This window comes from Geotrypetes seraphini, chromosome 8 (genome assembly GCF_902459505.1).
Source record: "Geotrypetes seraphini chromosome 8, aGeoSer1.1, whole genome shotgun sequence".
NCBI classification, from domain to species: domain Eukaryota; kingdom Metazoa; phylum Chordata; class Amphibia; order Gymnophiona; family Dermophiidae; genus Geotrypetes; species Geotrypetes seraphini.
The window spans coordinates 130,069,220-130,089,064 of record NC_047091.1 but is presented as its reverse complement, the minus strand read 5'-3'; the positions used below and the strand labels follow the sequence as shown (position 1 = coordinate 130,089,064).

Genomic DNA, 19,845 nt, shown 5'->3' with positions numbered 1-19,845 from the left:
AACTTTACTTTTTCCCTGTTTTTAGAGAAAAAGTTAAGTTTCCAGTAAAATGTGAGGGGTTACAACCCCCCACAACGCCGCTGCGATCTATATTAAGTAAAGTGGGGGGGCTCCCCAACAAAACCCCCCGTCGGAGCCCCTAAAAACAGTAATTTTCTTCAGCGCGCGCTCAGTTGTTGTCGGCGCACGCCTTTGTCTTCCGCGATTATGTCTATGAACCCATTCTTCAGACGTCCATATGATCCATCTCCTCGTCTATCTAAGACCTTGACATTAATGTTCACGATTACCTTGTAAAACTTTCACTGCTCCACATACACTTCTCCCTCAGTATTCGCAGGGGCTAGGGGCAGAAGTGTGAAAAATTGCGAATAACTTTGTGCTGGCTCTGATCCACCCCCGGACCTTACCTGATCGTCTCTGCCTCTGATCACCTCCCTCCATGTGTGTTGCATGTTTGTGGGGGGCCAGTGCAGGTCCTTCAGTCTCCTCTTTCCTCGCTTCGGTGTGAGGCCGGGGAAGTGAAGAGGCGACGGCGGTGTGCCGGGGGGGTTGATAGCAGGGGTCATAGGGCACTGAGAGTGGCGATCGCTCCTCTCTGAGTGCATAGGACCTGGGCTGGGCAGCCTGTGTTGGGAAAGGCCAGGAACCAGCTAGAGCCTGCTTGCATGCGTGTGTGTAGGTCTGTGTGGGCCCTGACCGCTCTCTCTAGGGTCCAGCTCCTCGGTGCTCTTTGTTTCACTCACATCGCCGTGAAGATGAACCGGTCTGTTGTTGTGATGAGGCCCGCCTCCGATCACCTCCCTCCTCGCCCCGATTCCAATCCCGGGACTGTTTTTTGTTTTTTTTCAATTCTCAGGGAGAGGGGCTGGGAAAAAAAAAATCACGAATAAGTGGAACCACGAATAGGGAAGGGGAAGTGTACATGCAATGTGTTTTTCCCTCGCCATAGGCATGTTTGCCCACATTATTACAGAACCAATCAAGTTCTTCAGCCACAGAAAGTTTACCACTGTACCATCCATGTTAATTAGACCCAGAGGATATTGACTATGCTTTCTTGAGGCTTCTATATTTCCTTCAGAATATCTCACCGTTCTGACCACCTGTTGAGCTGGTAAAAAAAAAAAAAAAAAAGATACACATTCCTTTCAATTCAAGCTCAGACTTCTACTTCAACTATTTATTTATTCTAAATAACTTGGAGGACTGGGAGTGGCTGTAGGGGAGAAGGAGGCCACTTATACATCTTATTAATAATGATGATATCTCTTTTCCAGCTAACCTGTTTTCATCTGTGGTCTAGCTTTGTATTTTCTATACCCTTTACAGGCCTCTGCATATCCATTTATGGATTCATGCACCTCTTATTCTTGGGCAATATATTACTTATCAAGTATTGCTGATACCAAAGCTTTGAACTGAGGTGTTCATCTATTAAAATTCTCATCTCCTCATATATATATTTATCCCAGGACAAGCAGGCAGGTATTCTCACATATGGGTGATGTCATCGACGGAGCCCGGATGCGGACGCCTCACAAGCAGACTTGCTTGAAGAAACTTGAAGTTTCGAGTCGCCCGCACCGCGAGTGCCTTCCTGCCCAGCGCAGGGCGCGTCTCCTCAGTTCTCAGTTTTCCGTGGAGCCAAGAAGTCCGTCTTTGACTCTGCGTGTAACTTCGTTCACTTTGTGCCTTCTCTCAACCGCGGTTTGTGTTTTTTTCCTCACGAATCGCTGTTTTATTTTATTTCTTTTATTTAAGTTAAAAATAAATAAATAAATTTTTTTCTTCTTCCGTTTGTTTTCCGGGACAGGCCGCTCGGCCGCAACCCGAGGGCTTCGATTTTGCGGCGGCTATTTTTCCGTCTATGTCCTGGCCTGCTAAAGGCTTCAAGAGGTGTAGTAAGTGTCAGCGCGTGATCTCATTTACGGACCCTCACGGACGCTGCCTCAAGTGCCTTGGGCCAAAAAATCATCCTAGGTCGTGCCTGCCTTGCCAAACACTTCAGCCTCATGCTTTCAAGCGTCGTTGCATTTTGGTGGACAAGCTCTTCGAGATGGAGTCTCCTACTGATCCCTCGACTTCGAAGGCGTCTTCGGCCTCGACTTCCACCGAGGCTCCTTCTGTGCCTACTGCTTCCACCTCGAGTCTCATCAGACCTTCGTCGTTTGCAGCAGCTCTTGCTTCGACGTCATCTGCTGTATCTTCCCCTATTTCCTCAAGTCAGATAGCTCAGCAGTCAGTTCCGCCGGTGGTGATTAAAGTGTCTAAGACTCCCAAGTCGAAACACACTCGCACTACCTCAAAGGAACCTCCAGCCAAGGCAGGTGATCCGGTTTCAGACGCTGATCCATCCTTGCCGGCTTCTTTCCAGACCATGTTAGAGAAGCAGTTTATTCAGTTCCTTACTAACATGGGACCCAAACTGCTTCCTCTTATCCAGCCTGGGCAATCAGCAGACTCCCGCGAGGTTGAGCCGCTTCCTTTGCCCCAGTCTGAACTTACATACTCTTTGCAGGGAGCAGAGTCTCTGCGAGTGTCTGGTCTGGCATCCAAGCACGTAAAGCAAGGAGCAGATTCTTTGCGAGTGCCTCGACGAGAATCCTCACATTCTATACAAGGAGCAGAGTATTTGAGAGTGCATCGAGGTTCCTCCACCAAGCCTCTGGAGCTTCGATCTACAGCCTCTAGTCCTATTTGTACATTGGCTTCGGCTGCCCACGTCTCCGAGGCGAAGTCTCCTCGATCCTCGAGATCTGGTTCCAGACACAGTTCTCACCGACATTAGAGGCCTTCATCGAGGCATCCTTCCAGGCATAGTTCTTCGCCTCACAACAGACCTTCTTCCTTGAAGCCTCGATCTACTTCAACCTTGACCAGACCACCTACTCCTCGTTTGAGGTCTCAGATGCCGGACCTCAAGGATGTTACGGTCTTGATTGCTTCTTCCAAGTCACCAGGTTCCTTTGATGCCTTTTTCCCTGCCGAAGCTTCTTCTTCGACACAGGCTGCCTCGACATCCTCGAGTCCTTCTCGAGGCAAAGCATTGGCAGATCAGCTATCTTTTTCGTCTTTCCTGCGACAGATGGCTGTGGACTTGGATATTCAATTGGATACTGGCTCCAAATATTCTAAGGAATATCTTGAAGTCATGCATCTTCCTCAACCTCCGGCAAAGTCTCTTAAGCTTCCACTTCATAAGCTTTTGAATCAGACTTTTGGTCTTTGCATGGAAACACCTTTTTCCATACCGGCTGTTCAGAGAAATTGGACTCTAGATATAAGACTGTGCATCGCAAAGGGTTTGACAATTCTCAGTTATCTCATCAATCCCTGCTGGTCGAGTCCTTCTTGAAAAGGTCCCATCCTTCCAAGGTTTACGCCACCGTCCCTTCTGGAAGGGAAGGGAAAACTATGGACAAATTTGGACGTCGCATCTACCAGAATGCTATGATGTCCTCTAAAGTCCTCAATTATAATTTTTATTTCATCACTTACTTTGAATTTCTTCTCTCTCTTCTACCAAAGTTTTTGGATTATTTGGATACCCAAATTCATTTTGAGTTTCAGGAAGTCATTCCTTCTTTCTCTCAATTACGTCTGCATCTCCTCCAATCATCTTGTGATGCCTTCGAGTTATCTGCCCGAGCGGCTGCTTGCTCTGTAGCTATGCGTCGTCTTGCCTGGCTTCGTACCATTGACATGGACTCTAACCTTCAAGACCGCTTGGCTAACATTCCTTGTGAGGGCAACAACCTCCTTGAATCCATCGAGGTAGCCACCAAGAAATTATCTGACCATGAAAAATCATTTGCTTATATAGTCAGACCTAAGCCAAAGCCAGCTCCTGCCAAGCCTGCACGCCCTGCTCTTATCTATCAAAGGCGTTTTGCTCCAAAGCTGGCTCCTTATACTCGCCCTCCTCTGAAATTCACAGCAACCTCAGAAGCAACAGAATCCCCAACCTTCTGCTGCACCTAAGGCTTCTCAGCCTTTTTGACTGTTTACAACAGAGCATAACCTCCAGCGTTCTGTCTCTGTCTCCTTTTTTCCCCTATAGGAAGTCGTGTCCATCATTTTTACAACTGATGGACGATAATTACATCCGACATCTGGGTGCTTACCATCATCAGAGAAGGATACTCTTTTCATTTCACTCAGGTTCCACCAGAGCTTCCTCCAAGAGAGTATCTTTCCAATCCATCCCAGTCTGCCCTTCTTCTTCAGGAAGCTCAAGCTCTGCTTTCTCTCCATGCCATCAAACCAGTTCCCTTGGAACAGCATAACAAGAGGTTTTACTCCCGTTTCTTCCTTGTTCCGAAGAAGATGGGCGATCTGCGACCCATTCTGGATCTCAGGGCTCTCAACAAATTTTTAGGCAAAGAAAAGTTTTGAATGTTGTCTCTGGTATCTCTTTATCCCCTTCTCGAACAGAACGACTGGTTATGCTCTCTGGATCTCAAGGAGGCCTACACCCATATCCCCATTCATCCGGCCTTCCGTCAATATCTGATTTCGGGTGGGGAATCTGCATTATCAATACAGAGTACTACCCTTCAGCCTGGCCTCGTCTCCTAGAGTGTTCACCAAGTGCCTGGTAGTGGTAGCGGCAGCTCTCCAGAATCATGGTTTTCAGGTATTTCCCTATCTCGACGACTGGCTCATCAAAGATTCCACATCTCAAGGGGTTATTGTAGCAACCCAACGGACTACCTGGTTCCTACAAAGTTTGGGATTTGAAATCAACTTTCCCAAATCTCAACTTCAGCCCTCACAGACTCTACAATTCATTGGAGCTGTTCTGGACACTGTCCAATTCAGAGCATTCCTTCCACAACAACATTTGGAAGCTCTTCTTCAACTCTGTCATACAGTGTTTTCCCGCTCTTCCATCTCAGCGAGACACATGATGGTACTTCTGGGTCACATGGCCTCCACAGTACACGTGACTCCTTTTGCCAGACTTCACTTCAGAATTCCTCGTGGACCCTGGCATCTCAATGGATGCAAGTTTTGACCCTCCTTCCCGACACATTTCAGTCGCTCCTTCTTTCAAGAAGTCTCTCCGTTGGTGGATGCTCTCTTCCAATCTTTCCAGAGGCTTGCTTTTTCAAAATCCCCCTCATCAAAAAGTCCTCACGACAGACTCTTCGATCTACGCTTGGGGTGCTTATCTAGATGGTCTCCGTACCACTGGACCAGTACGGATCGTCAATGTCACATAAATCTGTTGGAACTTAGAGTGATTTTCAAGGCTCTCAACGCTTTTCAACATCTTCTTCGCGACCAAGTGGTCCTCATCCGGACGTACAACCAAGTCGCCATGTATTATGTCAACAAACAAGGAGGAACCGGCTCTGCCTCCCTTTGTCAAGAAGTGCTGAAGGTTTGGGACTGGGCAAAGCTGTCTACATTCAAGGGGCGAAGAATTGCTTGGCGGATAACTTGAGTCGTCTTCTACAACCTCACGAATGGACTCTCCATTCCTCGTCTCTTCATCAAATTTTTTCAAAATGGGGAACCCCTCAGATAGACCTCTTTGCGGCTCCCCACAACTTCAAACTGCCTCAGTTCTGCTCCAGAATATACTCTTCACCGCCTCGAGGCAGATGCTTTTCTTCGGGAATGGACGAATCTCTTCATCTATGCATTCCCTCCATTCCCTCTCATTCTCAAGACTCTAGTCAAGTTGAAGAACGATCATGCCACCATGATTCTCATCGCTCCTCGGTGGCCAAGACAACCTTGGTACTCCCTTCTACTTCAACTCAGCAGCAGGGAGCCATACCTTCTACCAGTTTTTCCTTCAAGGATCTCTGCTTCATCCTAACCTGCAGTCTCTACACCTGACAGCTTGGTGCCTTTCAACGTAACTCCTCTTTAGTTTTCTCAATCTGTAAGAGATGTCTTAGAAGCTTCTAGGAAGCCTACCAATAGACAATGCTATCACCAAAAGTGGTCTAGATTTTCTAAGTGGTGTTTTTCTCATCATACGGAGCTTCAGCATTCCTCCTTATCTTCTGTTTTGGACTACTTGTTGCACTTATCCAATTCTGGCCTCAAGTCTACATCTATCCGAGTCCATCTCAGTGCAATTGCGGATTTCCATCAGCCTATTGAAGGGAAACCCCTCTCTGCTCATCCAGTGGTTTCCAAATTTATGAAAGGACTCTTTAATGTTAACCCTCCTCTCAAACCGCCTCCTGTGGTTTGGGACCTCAATGTTGTCCGTTCTCAACTCATGAAGCCTCCATTTGAACCAATTGATAAGGCTCATCTGAAGTATCTCACTTGGAAAGTGGTGTTTCTCATAGCCCTCACTTCCGCTCAAAGAGTCCATCGTCCTTCCAGTATTTTTTCCAAAGCCTCATTCTCATCCTGGAGAATCAGCTCTTCATACTCTGGACTGTAAACGTGCTTTGGCCTTCTACTTGGAACGCACAAAACCACACAAAACTGCTCCTCAACTTTTTGTTTCCTTCGATCCAAATAAGTTGGGCCATCCTATTTCTAAGCGTACCATCTCCAATTGGATGGCGGCTTGTATCTCTTTCTGCTATGCCCAGGCTGGATTACCCTTTCACAGTAAAGTCACAGCCCATAAAGTCAGAGCAATGGCAGCTTCAGTAGCTTTCCTCAGATCTACACCTATAGAGGAAATTTGTAGAGCTGCTACTTGGTCCTCGGTTCATACCTTCACTTCTCATTATTGTCTGGATACTTTCTCCAGACATGATGGTCATTTTGGCCAAACAGTATTACAAAATTTTTTCTCCTAAATTGCCAACACTCCCACCATCCCATTCTGGTTGGCTTGGAGGTCACCTGCCTGCTTGTCCTTGGATAAAGCACAGTTACTTACCATAACAGGTATTATCCAGGGACAGCAGGCAGCTGTTCTCACAACCCACCCACCTCCACTGGTTGGCTTCTCTGCTAGCTATCTGAACTGAGGAGACGTGCCCTGCGCTGGGCGGGAAGGCACTCGCGCATGCGTGGTGTGAGCGACTCGAAATTTCGAGTTTCTTCAAGCAAGTCTGCTTGTGAGGCGTCCACATCCGGGCTCTGTCGATGATGTCGCCCATATGTGAGAATAGCTGCCTTCTGTCCCTGGATAACACCTGTTACGGTAAGATACTGCCTGCTTGTCCTGGGATAATACATTCATATCCCGCTCAACACCTTAAATATACTCGGTATTTTGCATTTTTTGCTACTCTATGGAGTAAAAAAACAAACAAACAGCCCACTCCAAATGGCACCTTGTACCCCAATTACCTTAACAACAGTTCGAGCCTACTCTGTAATGAGTTATATTTACTCATTAATTTCAAGTTCCATTGTTTATTACCCTATAACTTTCACACTCTATTCATTATGATATCCGTATAACCTTCTTCATATGTTAGGATCTACCATGTATGTAGTAAATACTGTTACTCAAAGTTCCATAGTACTGTTTTATTACCACACTACATATTTTCTGGTTTCTTCCACTGTATTACCCAATCACATTCTTCAAGCAGTATGCGCTCTCCCCTTGTTTCTTCTATCTGTATTTCTACAAGGCACACAGAATGCTTTTTTTTTTTTTAACAAGTTTCTACTTCTTTCCTACTGGCTTAGTGGACTTTCTGTTCCACTGCCAATCTTTTTATCTTCTGCTTTTGTGAGGTTCCTCATACTGTCATGTTTCTTCCAGTTTAGATAACTTAAATTATCTCTTTATTAATCACAACTTTCAACCTCTGGTTGCACAATTAATTGTTTCTCACATTTTTCTGCTATCTTGCCAACATCATTCTTCCTTTGGTGTCCCTAACTTTGTTTCTCGCTTCTACTATTACTATTTATCACTTATATAATGCTGAAAGGTATATGTAGCGCTGTACATTTTGACATTTAATAGATGATCCCTGCTCAGAAGAGCTTACAATCTAACTCGGGCAGACAGAAATGACATAAGCCTCCAATTGTCAGTTTCATATTGTTTTCAGTTGAGAAATTTGGCTCAGAGATGAAGTCCTGGTATTTGCTACAAAGGTCCAAGGTTCAAATCCCAGGTCACTCTTAGTAAGTACATACAATATTTTCTTTCACATCCAGAAGGACTTTACTGTCTGACACCTTTCTACCGTCATACTTACTTCTAGAAGCCATCTGGTCATTCTGTAATTAGTTTCCTTTGGTGTACTGTTCCTTCTTGATATAATCCTCCACCAGTCGCACCCAGGTTCATGGTTGTTCTCTTCTTTGCGCCTTTCCTACCATTTTGCTTAACTAGGAAATGGTTCAATTTCTCTTGCTTAGCCCTCAGAATTCTGAGTCCAGTTCTCTAACTCAATATCTCAGTAGAACCTAAGGCCAGATGTTTCATATAAATTCACCTCAAATATTGCTTTTCAGCGATATTCCTCTCCCTGGGCTTCCTTTGCTTATTTCATTAACGGGAGTATTCCAGGACTTCCATCCTCCATTCACTATTTCTTCTGTAACTTCTAATCTCCAACTGTTCCTGCTTTCCAGGAGATATCTTCAGAAGTACTGTTTTTTCTGGGCAATCCTCGAGTGCTGCCTCTTCACTTTACAAGACATACCAGAGCTCTCAAGCAGCCTCAGGGGTACTACTGCTGATGTATAGTCTCACCTGCAGTCAGCCAGTTTTTCATTCCATCATTAGTCTTGGAGTTCTCTCCTCCCTATCTTTTCTTTCCCATTTTTGCCTATAACATTACTCTTTTTAACAGGAATCATACTTCCATTTTGCTTTGCAGCTTTCCCTTTCATTTCCCATTTGTGACGACCTAGGACAAGAATGCCTACAATTTGGTCTGGTCACCCTTAATATGCCTCTTGCCAGTATCCAGTCTACTGTTACTTCCTACATCTTTCTGGCATCTTACTCTCCTCTGCTCGGATTCGCCTGCCGCTATGAGCTCCATATGCATTGGTTTTTGTTGGGTTCTTCTCTTTCACTCTTGCTGAGGATGATTGTATATACCACATATTAGTTCTCTCTTCATTTCCTTCCCTTGCTCTCCACCTACTCGTATCAGACAGTATATGTGATTTTATTACGTGGCACTAACCATTTATGCTTTCTTTGGTGGCCAACTCTCCCTCCATCCCCTTTAGTTAAGCTAGGGAGTCTCATCTTTGAGAATATGCTGCCTGCTTATCCTAGGATAAAGCACAATTACTTACTGTAACAGGTGTTATTTAGGGACAGCAGGCAGATATTCTCACATCCCGCCCACCTCCCCTAGTTGGCTTCTTCACTTGGACATAGAACTGCCGACCTTGCGCGCTGGCGTCGGGCAAAAAAGGCACATGTGCGGTTCATACAGTGTCAAGCTTTCTAAAGTTTAAAGTGACAGTACACTTTAACATTGTACTGGGCTTCATGGATGACATCACCCATCTGTGAGAATATCTGCCTGCTGTCTCCGGATAACACTTGTTATGGTAAGTAACTGCTTTATGATAAAAGCAGAGGAAAAATGAACATAAATATAAATACTATAAATATTAACATAAATTGTCTTTTGATGGAAAATTGAAATAATATGCATAATAAGACTGCACAAAACTAATAAAACCAAAAATAATGTTTATAAATATAAGAATTACACATATAGAGAACAACATACTTTGGCTGAAAACTTGAAACACATTAGACATATACAAATAATGTAATGAGATGTGGGTTCTAAATAGAAAAGAATGAGACAAGTAAAAACGAGAAATTGAATATTATTTGTACTTTTAATTGTTTATATTTGTTTTGAATCCTGAGGCAGACCCTTTGAACAAAACACGATTCATGTCATCTATACATTGGTTCACAATAAAGCTCATCCATTTGAAAATCAGCACCTACTGTGTTGCTGTTTGCTCCCATGATTGTTCCTGTTGTGTCAATAGATCTGCAACCCACATAGTCTTAATGCAAACTGGCCATGCATTCAGCAAGCCTACCCTCAAAGCACCATTATCTACTACATTTAGCTGCTCTAAAATTACAGGAATCAATGTATGTTGCCTCTTAGTACTAGGGAAACATGCACCGCCTGATAACCAGTCCTATTGCCCCAATGTCTGCAACAACTGATACTTTACACATTGTACTAACTACCGTATTTTCGCGGATATAACGCGCGCGTTATACGTGATTTTACGTACCGCGCATACCCCTCGCGCGTTATATGCCTGAGCGCGGTATACAAAAGTTTTTAAACATAATTCCCACCCCGCCCGACGCCCGATTCACCCCCCCAGCAGGACCGCTCGCACCCCCACCCCGAACGACCGCTCGCACGCGCTCCCACCCGCACCCGCATCCACGATCGGAGCAAGAGGGAGCCCAAGCCCTCTTGCCCGGCTGACTCCCCGACGTCCGATACATCCCCCCCCCGGCAGGACCACTCGCACCCTCACCCCGAAGGACCGCCGACTCCCCAACAATATCGGGCCAGGAGGGAGCCCAAACCCTCCTGGCCACGGCGACCCCCTAACCCCACCCCGCACTACATTACGGGCAGGAGGGATCCCAGGCCCTCCTGCCCTCGACGCAAACCCCCCTCCCTCCAACGACCGCCCCCCCCCCAAGAACCTCCGCCCGTCCCCCAGCCGACCCGCGACCCCCCTGGCCGACCCCCACGACACCCCCACCCGCCTTCCCCGTACCTTTGTGTAGTTGGGCCAGAAGGGAGCCCAAACCCTCCTGGCCACGGCGATCCCCTAACCCCACCCCGCACTACATTACGGGCAGGAGGGATCCCAGGCCCTCCTGCCCTCGACGCAAACCCACCTCCCCCCCAGCCGACCCGCGACCCCCCTGGCCGACCCCCACGACCCCCCCACCCCCCTTCCCCGTACCTTTGGAAGTTGGCCGGACAGACGGGAGCCAAACCCGCCTGTCCGGCAGGCAGCCAACGAAGGAATGAGGCCGGATTGGCCCATCCGTCCTAAAGCTCCGCCTACTGGTGGGGCCTAAGGCGCGTGGGCCAATCAGAATAGGCCCTGGAGCCTTAGGTCCCACCTGGGGGCGCGGCCTGAGGCACATGGGCCAAACCCGACCATGTGTCTCAGGCCGCGCCCCCAGGTGGGACCTAAGGCTCCAGGGCCTATTCTGATTGGCCCACGCGCCTTAGGCCCCACCAGTAGGCGGAGCTTTAGGACGGATGGGCCAATCCGGCCTCATTCCTTCGTTGGCTGCCTGCCGGACAGGCGGGTTTGGCTCCCGTCTGTCCGGCCAACTTCCAAAGGTACGGGGAAGGGGGTGGGGGGGTCGTGGGGGTCGGCCAGGGGGGTCGCGGGTCGGCTGGGGGGGAGGTGGGTTTGCGTCGAGGGCAGGAGGGCCTGGGATCCCTCCTGCCCGTAATGTAGTGCGGGGTGGGGTTAGGGGATCGCCGTGGCCAGGAGGGTTTGGGCTCCCTTCTGGCCCAACTACACAAAGGTACGGGGAAGGCGGGTGGGGGTGTCGTGGGGGTCGGCCAGGGGGGTCGCGGGTCGGCTGGGGGGCGGGCGGAGGTTCTTGGGGGGGGGGGGCGGGCGTTGGGGGGAGGGGGTTTGCGTCGAGGGCAGGGGGGCCTGGGATCCCTCCTGCCCGTAATGTAGTGCGGGGTGGGGTTAGGGGGTCGCCGTGGCCAGGAGGGTTTGGGCTCCCTCCTGGCCCGATATTGTTGGGGAGTCGGCGGTCCTTCGGGGTGAGGGTGCGAGTGGTCCTGCCGGGGGGGGGGGGATGTATCGGACGTCGGGGGGGGCATCAGGCTTTCAGGATGGGGACAGACCTTCAAGGGGGGACAGGACTTCAAGGGAGGACAGTGCACGGAAGTTCAGGGGGGTGAACGGAGAGTCGGGACAGCGCACGGAAAGTCAGGGCGGGCGAAAGGAGAGTCGGGCAGCATGCGCGTTATATGCCTGAGCGCGGTATAGAAAAGTTTTTGTACATATCATCGTGATTTCTGCGCGCTATACCCCTGTGCGCGTTTTACAATGGTGCGCGTTATATCCGCGAAAATACGGTACTTGAAGTCCACCCATAGGAACTCCTTATTCGTTTTCCTTTGTTGGTGTAACCCCTTTGGGATCTGCTTCCTGCTGTTCACTCTGCAGCATCTGATGATATCACTGGGGTCAGAGCTAACTCTCTGCAGGAAAGCAGTCTACAGTATTACAAAGAGGAGGTAGCCATAAAACTATTGGGAGAACTGCTGAATACCACAGAAGGCAAGGATGACTCCCTTCCTGCTCTTCACTCCATGGCCCATGAGGATATCACCAGGGGGCGGAGCTAGCTCTGTCCCTGCAGGAAAGCGGCCTACAATGTTAAAGAAAGAGGAGGCAGCCATAAAACTGTCAGAAGAACTGCTGGAGTTTAATAGATGTTTCCATTGCTCAATAAAAGACCTTTTTGCCACACTGGTGGTTTCATCCTTATGTTTTGACTCCTTGTTCCTCCAGAATAGAGAATGACATGACAGTTGTTACCCGCCAAAATGGCGGGGGGAAAAAAGTGGTTACCGTGGGTATGGGGACAAGGCCATTCACTGCCCTGTGGAGCGATGACTGGCTTTGTGTTTGCGATTAAGGGAGGGAACGTGCACGGTCGCTGATCGCGTGGTCCAGCAGCCCGAGCATCTGCTTACCTTCGCTGGTGATTTTTAATTTTTGCTCAACAAGCAGCCAGAGCTTTGAAGTCACGTGTGGCTGCCGGAAAGTTCTCCTCTGACGCAACCAGAATCGGGAAGTTGCGTCATAGTAGTTTCCAGCTGCTTGTTGATGAAAATTAAAAATCGCCAGCAAAGCTAAGGGGGAGGGAGAGTCTTGGACCTGGGAGGGGGCTGCTGGACCGTGTGAAGGGTGGTGGATTGGAACAGATGCTGAAGGGAACTGGGGAAGAGAGAGTGGGGAGAAGATGCTGAAGGGAACTGGGGAAGAGAGAGTGGGGAGAAGATGCTGAAGGGAAATGGGGAAGAGAGAGGAGTGAAGATGCTGAAGGGAACTGGATGGAAGGATGGGATAAAGAAAAAAGAGGCACATGCTGGATTGGGGGAGACAGATACCAGATTTGATGGAAGGAAAGGAGAAGATGCTAAAAACAACCTGGAGTAGGGAAGGAAAGATGGAAGGCAAGAAGACAGAGATGCCAGACTGGGGGGGAGCAGAGGGAAGAAGATGGGTGCCAAATTGGGAGGGAGTGGAAGGAGAGATGGGAGAGGCACAGTAACAGAGCATATGGGAGGCAGAGAGTGGATGGAACGAATTGAATGAGGAAAGCAGAAACCAGACAACAAAGGTAGAAAAATAAATTTCTATTTATTGTATTTTCTTTTTTTGCTTTAGGATGAAGTAGTATATTAGTTATTCCATCTGCAAGATATCCACATTGAATATGCATGAAAGAAATTTGCATATAATGGAGGCCATGTATGCAAATCCAATGTAGATATTGTGAAAACTTGACTAGCAAGGGGTTACTCCAGGACAGTGTAGTCTATTTGAAATGCCTTAAGAGTTGTAAAATGGTTGTTACTCTGTCCATATCATAAAAATCTCATTAATATACTGGTAATATGGGAAATTTCTAATCTTATATTTATTCAATAATGTCTCTTCCAATTCTACAGTGAAAAGATTTATATATGGTGCCAAAATGAAGAAGTTGTGGGTCAGGATGATAATAGTTTCCAGAGTGCACTGATGTTCCAGAGTGTGAATATCTTTAGAAATTTCTGATATGCAGTTATTCCATCTGCAAGAGAAATATTGCAATATAGTGATTCTGCAGCTGTTGTGACCAGGAGAGTGCCTCAAGATAAGACATGTTGTTTAATTTGTTTGACAATCTCTTGTGTCCCAGAGTTCAGCCATATATATTCTTATTTTTGTATATCATGTTGAAGTCATTGTCTTCCATTTGTGTCTTTGCAGCCTCATTGAGCAGTTCCTTCCAAGAGCAACTGGTCAGGAAGAAGGGGAATGAACTTTATCACTGTGTTATCTACCTGGCACCAGGGGATTACCATTGCTTCCACTCACCCACTGACTGGAGTGTGCATCACAGGCGCCACTTCCCAGGTAGCCTACTGCTGACAAAGCATTAGTAAGAGCTGACTTCCTGCCCAATGAACCATACATAGCAGGACTGTGTGATTCTTATGAGCAAAAGCTCCTACTAAGGATTTTTCCCTCTTTTCAGAGATCGGCTTAGTTTTGGGTTTTTTGTTTTGTTTTTTTACCTTAGTCTCTTGTTTCTCCAGTTTGTGATGAATAGAAAGTAAACTCTGCAGAGAAAGAACTGTCATAAGTGTGGGTCTAGCAAAGCTATAGAATAGGGATTCTCAAGCCTATCATGTTTTCAAGACACCTATAATGAATATGCATATGTGAGATTTACATACAATGGCAGCAGTATGTGTAAACTTATATCCTGCATATTAATTTTGGGTATCTTGAAAATTAAATTGGCTCTATTAAGAATTACCATAACTATGTAGAAAAGAGGGGACAACTATTTTTCACTGACTTCCATAGAGATCATTCCACCCAACTAATGCTGCTCTCTGCAAAAAGCTATTAGTGTATTTAATCAGATCTCTTGGGTGAGTAAAGTGAACCATGCTCTCTTCTGTCTTCCCCAGGCTCCCTAATGTCAGTTAATCCCGGTATTGCTCGATGGATTAAGGAACTTTTCTGTTACAATGAGAGGGTTGTGCTGACAGGAGGGTGGCAGCATGGCTTTTTCTCCCTGACAGCAGTAGGAGCTACAAATGTTGGATCCATTCGCATTTATTTTGACAGAGTGAGTATAATATCAAAGTGAGACTTAATCTAGTTTCAGGCTTTCACCCATGGGATATCTGTCACTTTTCATTGCACCAATTATGAAAATGAAAAACTGCTTAGACTGATCTTGGATTTTTGTTGTTTCATAGTTTGAATATAATTGACTTGGTTGTCCTGGTTTTTGTTGAATTGCTTTTGACCTTCACCTTCAGACACAATTGTATTTGAGTGAGTTTACATAATGAGATTTATAAGGAGGGCATTACTGAGGGGACTGGAGGGTGAGTGTTTAGATTGTGAGAAAGGGGCAAGAGTTTGTTCACTGATGTCTGTTCTGTCACCTACATTCAGGACCTACAGACAAACAGCCCCCGGTACAGCAAAGGCTCCCACAATGATGTCAGCTATATCAGTGGCAGGAATCAGGATGGCATCGCCCTGAGGAAAGGGGAGCAGCTGGGGGAGTTTAATTTGGGATCAACTATTGTTCTCATCTTTGAGGCACCAAAGGACTTTTGCTTTAATTTGAAAACAGGACAGAAAATCCACTTTGGAGAAGCTATGGGCTCCTTGTAGGAAGTGCCTACTGCAGGGATCACAGCTTAAGAGTTTTGATATTAAAGTAAAAAAGCATCCAACTGGTGAAATCCCTATGCATCAGGACCTGCACAATGACAGACTTAGAATCTATGCTTTTTAGGTGTGGAAACATGGCCTGAATCAGCTAACTGGATGCTGTAGAAGTGAAAGACTCAGCCTGAACCACTGTCTAACTTCCATCGAATTAGCCTTCTGTCACAATCTGTGTGAATGACTGACAGTCTTAAAGAGTGCTAGTCTAACATTTTGTTTTTTAGTCAAATTCTCACATTATCTCCCTGTTTTATTGAAATGGTTATAAGTTGCTACTCCCTGGTGGAACTGATGATATTTTGGTACCAGCAAAGTTGTATGTAACATGCAGCTAGCTCTGAGGCATTAGCTTTATTTAAAATTTGAGTCTACTGTGCAATTGTTCAAACAGTACTCATGTATCTCTTATTCTACATTGCAAAGAGATTATATAAGCAAACTATTGCACTCTGTCCTGAAAGCACTATCCTTGCAGGTTACAGTTTGTCTAGACATCCCCATTGACAGTTTGGTTTTCAAGATACAATGAAAATGTGTAAAAAAAAAAAGAGGGATCTTCAAAGTTTTTTGCACTTTTATTTATTAAATTTCTCAAAAGCAAATTACATTACTACTTGCAAGGTGAGCCGGCTTGCCTGACTAGTCACATGACATTCTACAACATGCCCTCTTACCACCACTTTCGCTCCAACCATTTCATGTGAAAATATGAAAGTGCAGAAACTTTTTAAAGAACCCTTGTGTATATACTGGTTTTTCAATGTATGCATAGGTTCTCCTGAAAACCAGGTTGGATTTGGGGTCGCTAAGCCACTGTTCTGTGTCATCTTTGGCAGAAGGCACCTATGTTATAACTGTCAAATTTTGAAAGAGCTAATACGACCATTGAACTATCAAAAATGGCAAAAGAGAAAGCAACCCATACTTTCTGCCCCACATATACTTTGCCTTTTTATGTTTTCTTCCCTTACATACAATGATTCTTCTGATCTATGAAAAATGGTTTCTTCTGGCACCTTACTGTAACCTGTTATATGTGAATATATTATGTCATCTTATCTTGTTCTTTTCCATTTCACTCTTTTGACCGATGGCTTGTTGTACTGGCCCTACACTGGTTTGGTAACCTCCTTTACATTTGGATATCCAGCCTCAAACACAATACTTTAAATGTACATAAGTATTGTATCATTTTCTCTGTGTGCCTGGGTATGCTTTTTACACTGAGTTGCTACCTTCAGGTACTCCTCAAACAATCCCAAATTCGTGCATTATATCTTTCAGAGTAATATATTTTTTATTGCTTTTATAAGTATTACATGCCCCAGAATATTTACAAGTAAAATAGTTATTTCTGAATTACAAAATTTACACATCTTAAATCACCAGGCCCACATCACAGAAGATAAAAATAAATTTAAGAAAGTTCCAAAAGAAACTTTCAAGTATTGAGACTTCATCAACCCTAATCTGCCAAAAATTCCTCAGAGGTGCAGTATTTTTCAGCTTTGGTATAATAATCCCTGAGAAGTAGCCTAAGCACCATCACTGGGCCTGCAAGTTTTAGAGGATATGACTATAGCCACCTGGTGAGCCAAAGAGGTTATCTAAGCATCAACCAGTGTTTCTAGCACTGGATAGGGTTGTTGCAACAAATGCAAAAAGTTGCAGGTGGCACTTACTTTCTGCTGCTTAGAGCTCATAATCTAGCTCGGTGGGTTAGTAGATCAAAATCTATAATCATAGTTAGATCACTTATCTCCATTGCCCAATAAGGCTGTCTTCCCTCCCCTTCATCTAGCAGCTCTCTCTATCCCCAAATTCTGCAGGAAACTATGTATATAATGTGGTGGGAAAGGAGAATTCCCCCCTCAGGGTATTCTTGAGGTCATGAAGGTAACAATTTTTGAGTCTCACTTTTCTTTGGTGCCTTCCACATTGTATTTAACCTAACCTAAAGCATCAGCCCTGTTTTGCTAGAACTACTTTCTGGTGGTAAAGGGCCTTGTATGTGTTCCTGCTTGTTCTATCTATATCAGGTTCTCAAGGCATGGCAAATGTTACAAAAGGATTCTGACAAACATGGGTGGATTTTTCTTTTTGGAGCCACATAGTCCATGGCTATGTGTATGCAATGAGTGTTTTAAAGTTGAACCACACTATTTTTATGATGTTTGGTTGAGGTAGAGGAGTTTGTGAGGGTATCCATATTATTTCCTGACAATCTGCCACCTAATAACTGGTTGTGTCTGACAAGTCAAAATCCTTATGACAGAGGGGTAGATTTTTGGATGCATGCTTGTATTCCCCCCATACACATGTAGCTATCATCCTCTACTCTCTGATTTTGTATCTGATCAGCAGTTTTTTCCATGACTAGATACAGAGTAAAAGTACCTGATGAGTTGTGGTAAGAATTGATAGACACATTTTCAAGTCAAGGTATCCCATAATGTCTATACAAATGTTTACCTTACAAATTTTGGGTTTTGCAGCCACTCTACACCAGATTTTTAGTGGTCAGAAGACCAAGAGAACTTAAACATGTATAGTGTTCTCTTCCTGCAGCTGAAGTTTGGAAAGTAGGTGGCATTAGTTTTGTTTTCTTTGAGACTGGACATGGCTGCTACTGAAGTAAATTGTAATGGTGCTATAGCCCAAGCCTTTTATTTCTGTCTGTGATCACTGGTATTTGGTAATTTTTTAAATGATGCTGTTACTTCAAAGGAAAATGTTTAATAAAGATGTTGGAAATATTACCAATTAAGAAAATACAGTAAAGCATATGCTTAGGGGCTTGGTTCTGAGGGGATGGTTAGCTATCTTGGCCTCTTTTTGGTGAGAGATGGTTCTTTACCAACCTCACTCATATTTTATACACCTGTTATAGGAGACTTAGGCCAAGCTTTTAAATGTATTACTCTTAATCACTGTATTTACATCTGTTATAAGTCTACCCCCGGCAGGCTCCATGGGTGTTGAATTTATTTCTATACAATAAACACTGAGCTTGCTTCTTACTCATTTTCTTAAGGGTAATGGTGTTTACATATAAAAATGTATTAAAGTACAGCCTGCATCTATACAATTAAATCAAAGTTTTATATTTTCAAAATATTACTTTAACAATGGCAGTAAAATTCAAGGGGTTGCAGCCTTAGCACTGTATTAAGTTATTTCAGATCTAAATTTAAGTAAGAGCAGTACAGACTATATTTAAGCTAGAAGAGCAGCTCTGAGTCCATGGCAAGGCATTTATAAATTTGAGCACACTGAACAGGGGGTAATAATATATTAATTTTCTATGCCCATCTTACAAAAGTGGTGTATTAATTGCTGTTTAGAAAAAGAATACCTACACCTTCCCATAATACGGTGAAAAGATTATAGAACAGGTGCAGATAGTAGGCTAAACACAACTGCCACTGTGGGATAGGTTATTTTGCTATGCAAAGTTTAATGCATTGTCTGATTGGGGAAACAACCCCTTCTTGCACTGGGGATAAGGAAACACTAACCTGTTACTGTGGGACTGGCACCAGAATTACTACACAATTATTTACACGGAGAGAATGCACTGAATAGGTAGTAGCCCACTATTTTTGTATGTGAAGAATGTATAAAGACAAATTTAAACATTTTATTTAAATTGATGACACTTTGAAATAACAAAATAAAAGCTTATTACCACACTGGGCTTTATTTTCTCTTTGAAATTAAGATTCAAGTGCAGGGAAGGTCTTAGATGAAGAACAGCATTTCAGTAACTAGGCTGTTTCTGCAGGAGCACATACTGCAAGTCTGTAGTGTGTGAATATGCTACACAGGGTACTGCAGAAGTACCTCTCCGCACTAACTCATTCTGGTAACTCATACCATCTAAAGAACTCCTCAGAGCTCACAGATCCAGGACACCACGGATCTCATGGACACGGTTAATGGCAGATTGTACTTGGAGTCTCTCCTCGGTCATCACCCGGGCTACTTGTTCAATGTGCAATTCTAGCTGTAAAATACAGATAGTATAAATGGATGAATGACGCACAATGCCCCTGCCACCAAACCAGCTTAAGGTCAAGGACCATTCTTCCTCCAAGAACAGACTCCATACCTGCTGCAACTCCTCCTGCACTTGCTGAACAACTGGGTCTTTTGGATTGAAAGCTCTAGCACTGGTCTCCAACCACCGGTGTAGAAGTCGCACCTGTCTGCGCCATGTCCTAAAATAATATAAGATATTTGCAAACTTGTGCTTGAGCCTGCTTCCTGTGTATATTCCAGGTTACAACCATGCATCAAAGTTCACATACAAATCATAAGAGGACAAAATTTTAAAAGCACTGTTCCCTAAGACAAATCCAATGTCCAGGCTCTGCAGTCTATAAAGGTGACTCTACAATCCCCCATCCCTGCCACTGT

The 19,845-nt window shown here is 45.0% G+C and overlaps 2 protein-coding genes across 5 annotated transcripts in view; one reads left to right on the top strand and one right to left on the bottom strand.

Annotated features, from left to right (window-relative positions):
• The window catches only part of PISD (phosphatidylserine decarboxylase), an 87,948-nt gene extending 69,867 nt beyond the window's left edge, over positions 1-18,081 (top strand). For all 4 annotated transcript variants that reach the window (XM_033957129.1, XM_033957127.1, XM_033957128.1 and 1 more), the window contains 3 exons: positions 13,939-14,085; positions 14,649-14,809; positions 15,145-18,081. In XM_033957129.1, the coding sequence (XP_033813020.1) occupies positions 13,939-14,085; positions 14,649-14,809; positions 15,145-15,369 (533 nt within the window). In that variant the 3' untranslated portion in view covers positions 15,370-18,081. The remainder of the gene's footprint in view (positions 1-13,938; positions 14,086-14,648; positions 14,810-15,144) is intronic.
• Positions 18,082-18,275: 194 nt separating this feature from the next.
• Positions 18,276-19,845, bottom strand: part of SFI1 (SFI1 centrin binding protein) — a 172,599-nt gene continuing 171,029 nt past the window's right edge. Inside the window, exons 33-34 of the mRNA XM_033957125.1 lie at positions 19,538-19,646; positions 18,276-19,432 (exon numbers count right to left, since the gene is read on the bottom strand). Coding sequence (XP_033813016.1) covers positions 19,325-19,432; positions 19,538-19,646 — 217 coding nt within the window. The 3' untranslated portion in view covers positions 18,276-19,324. The remainder of the gene's footprint in view (positions 19,433-19,537; positions 19,647-19,845) is intronic.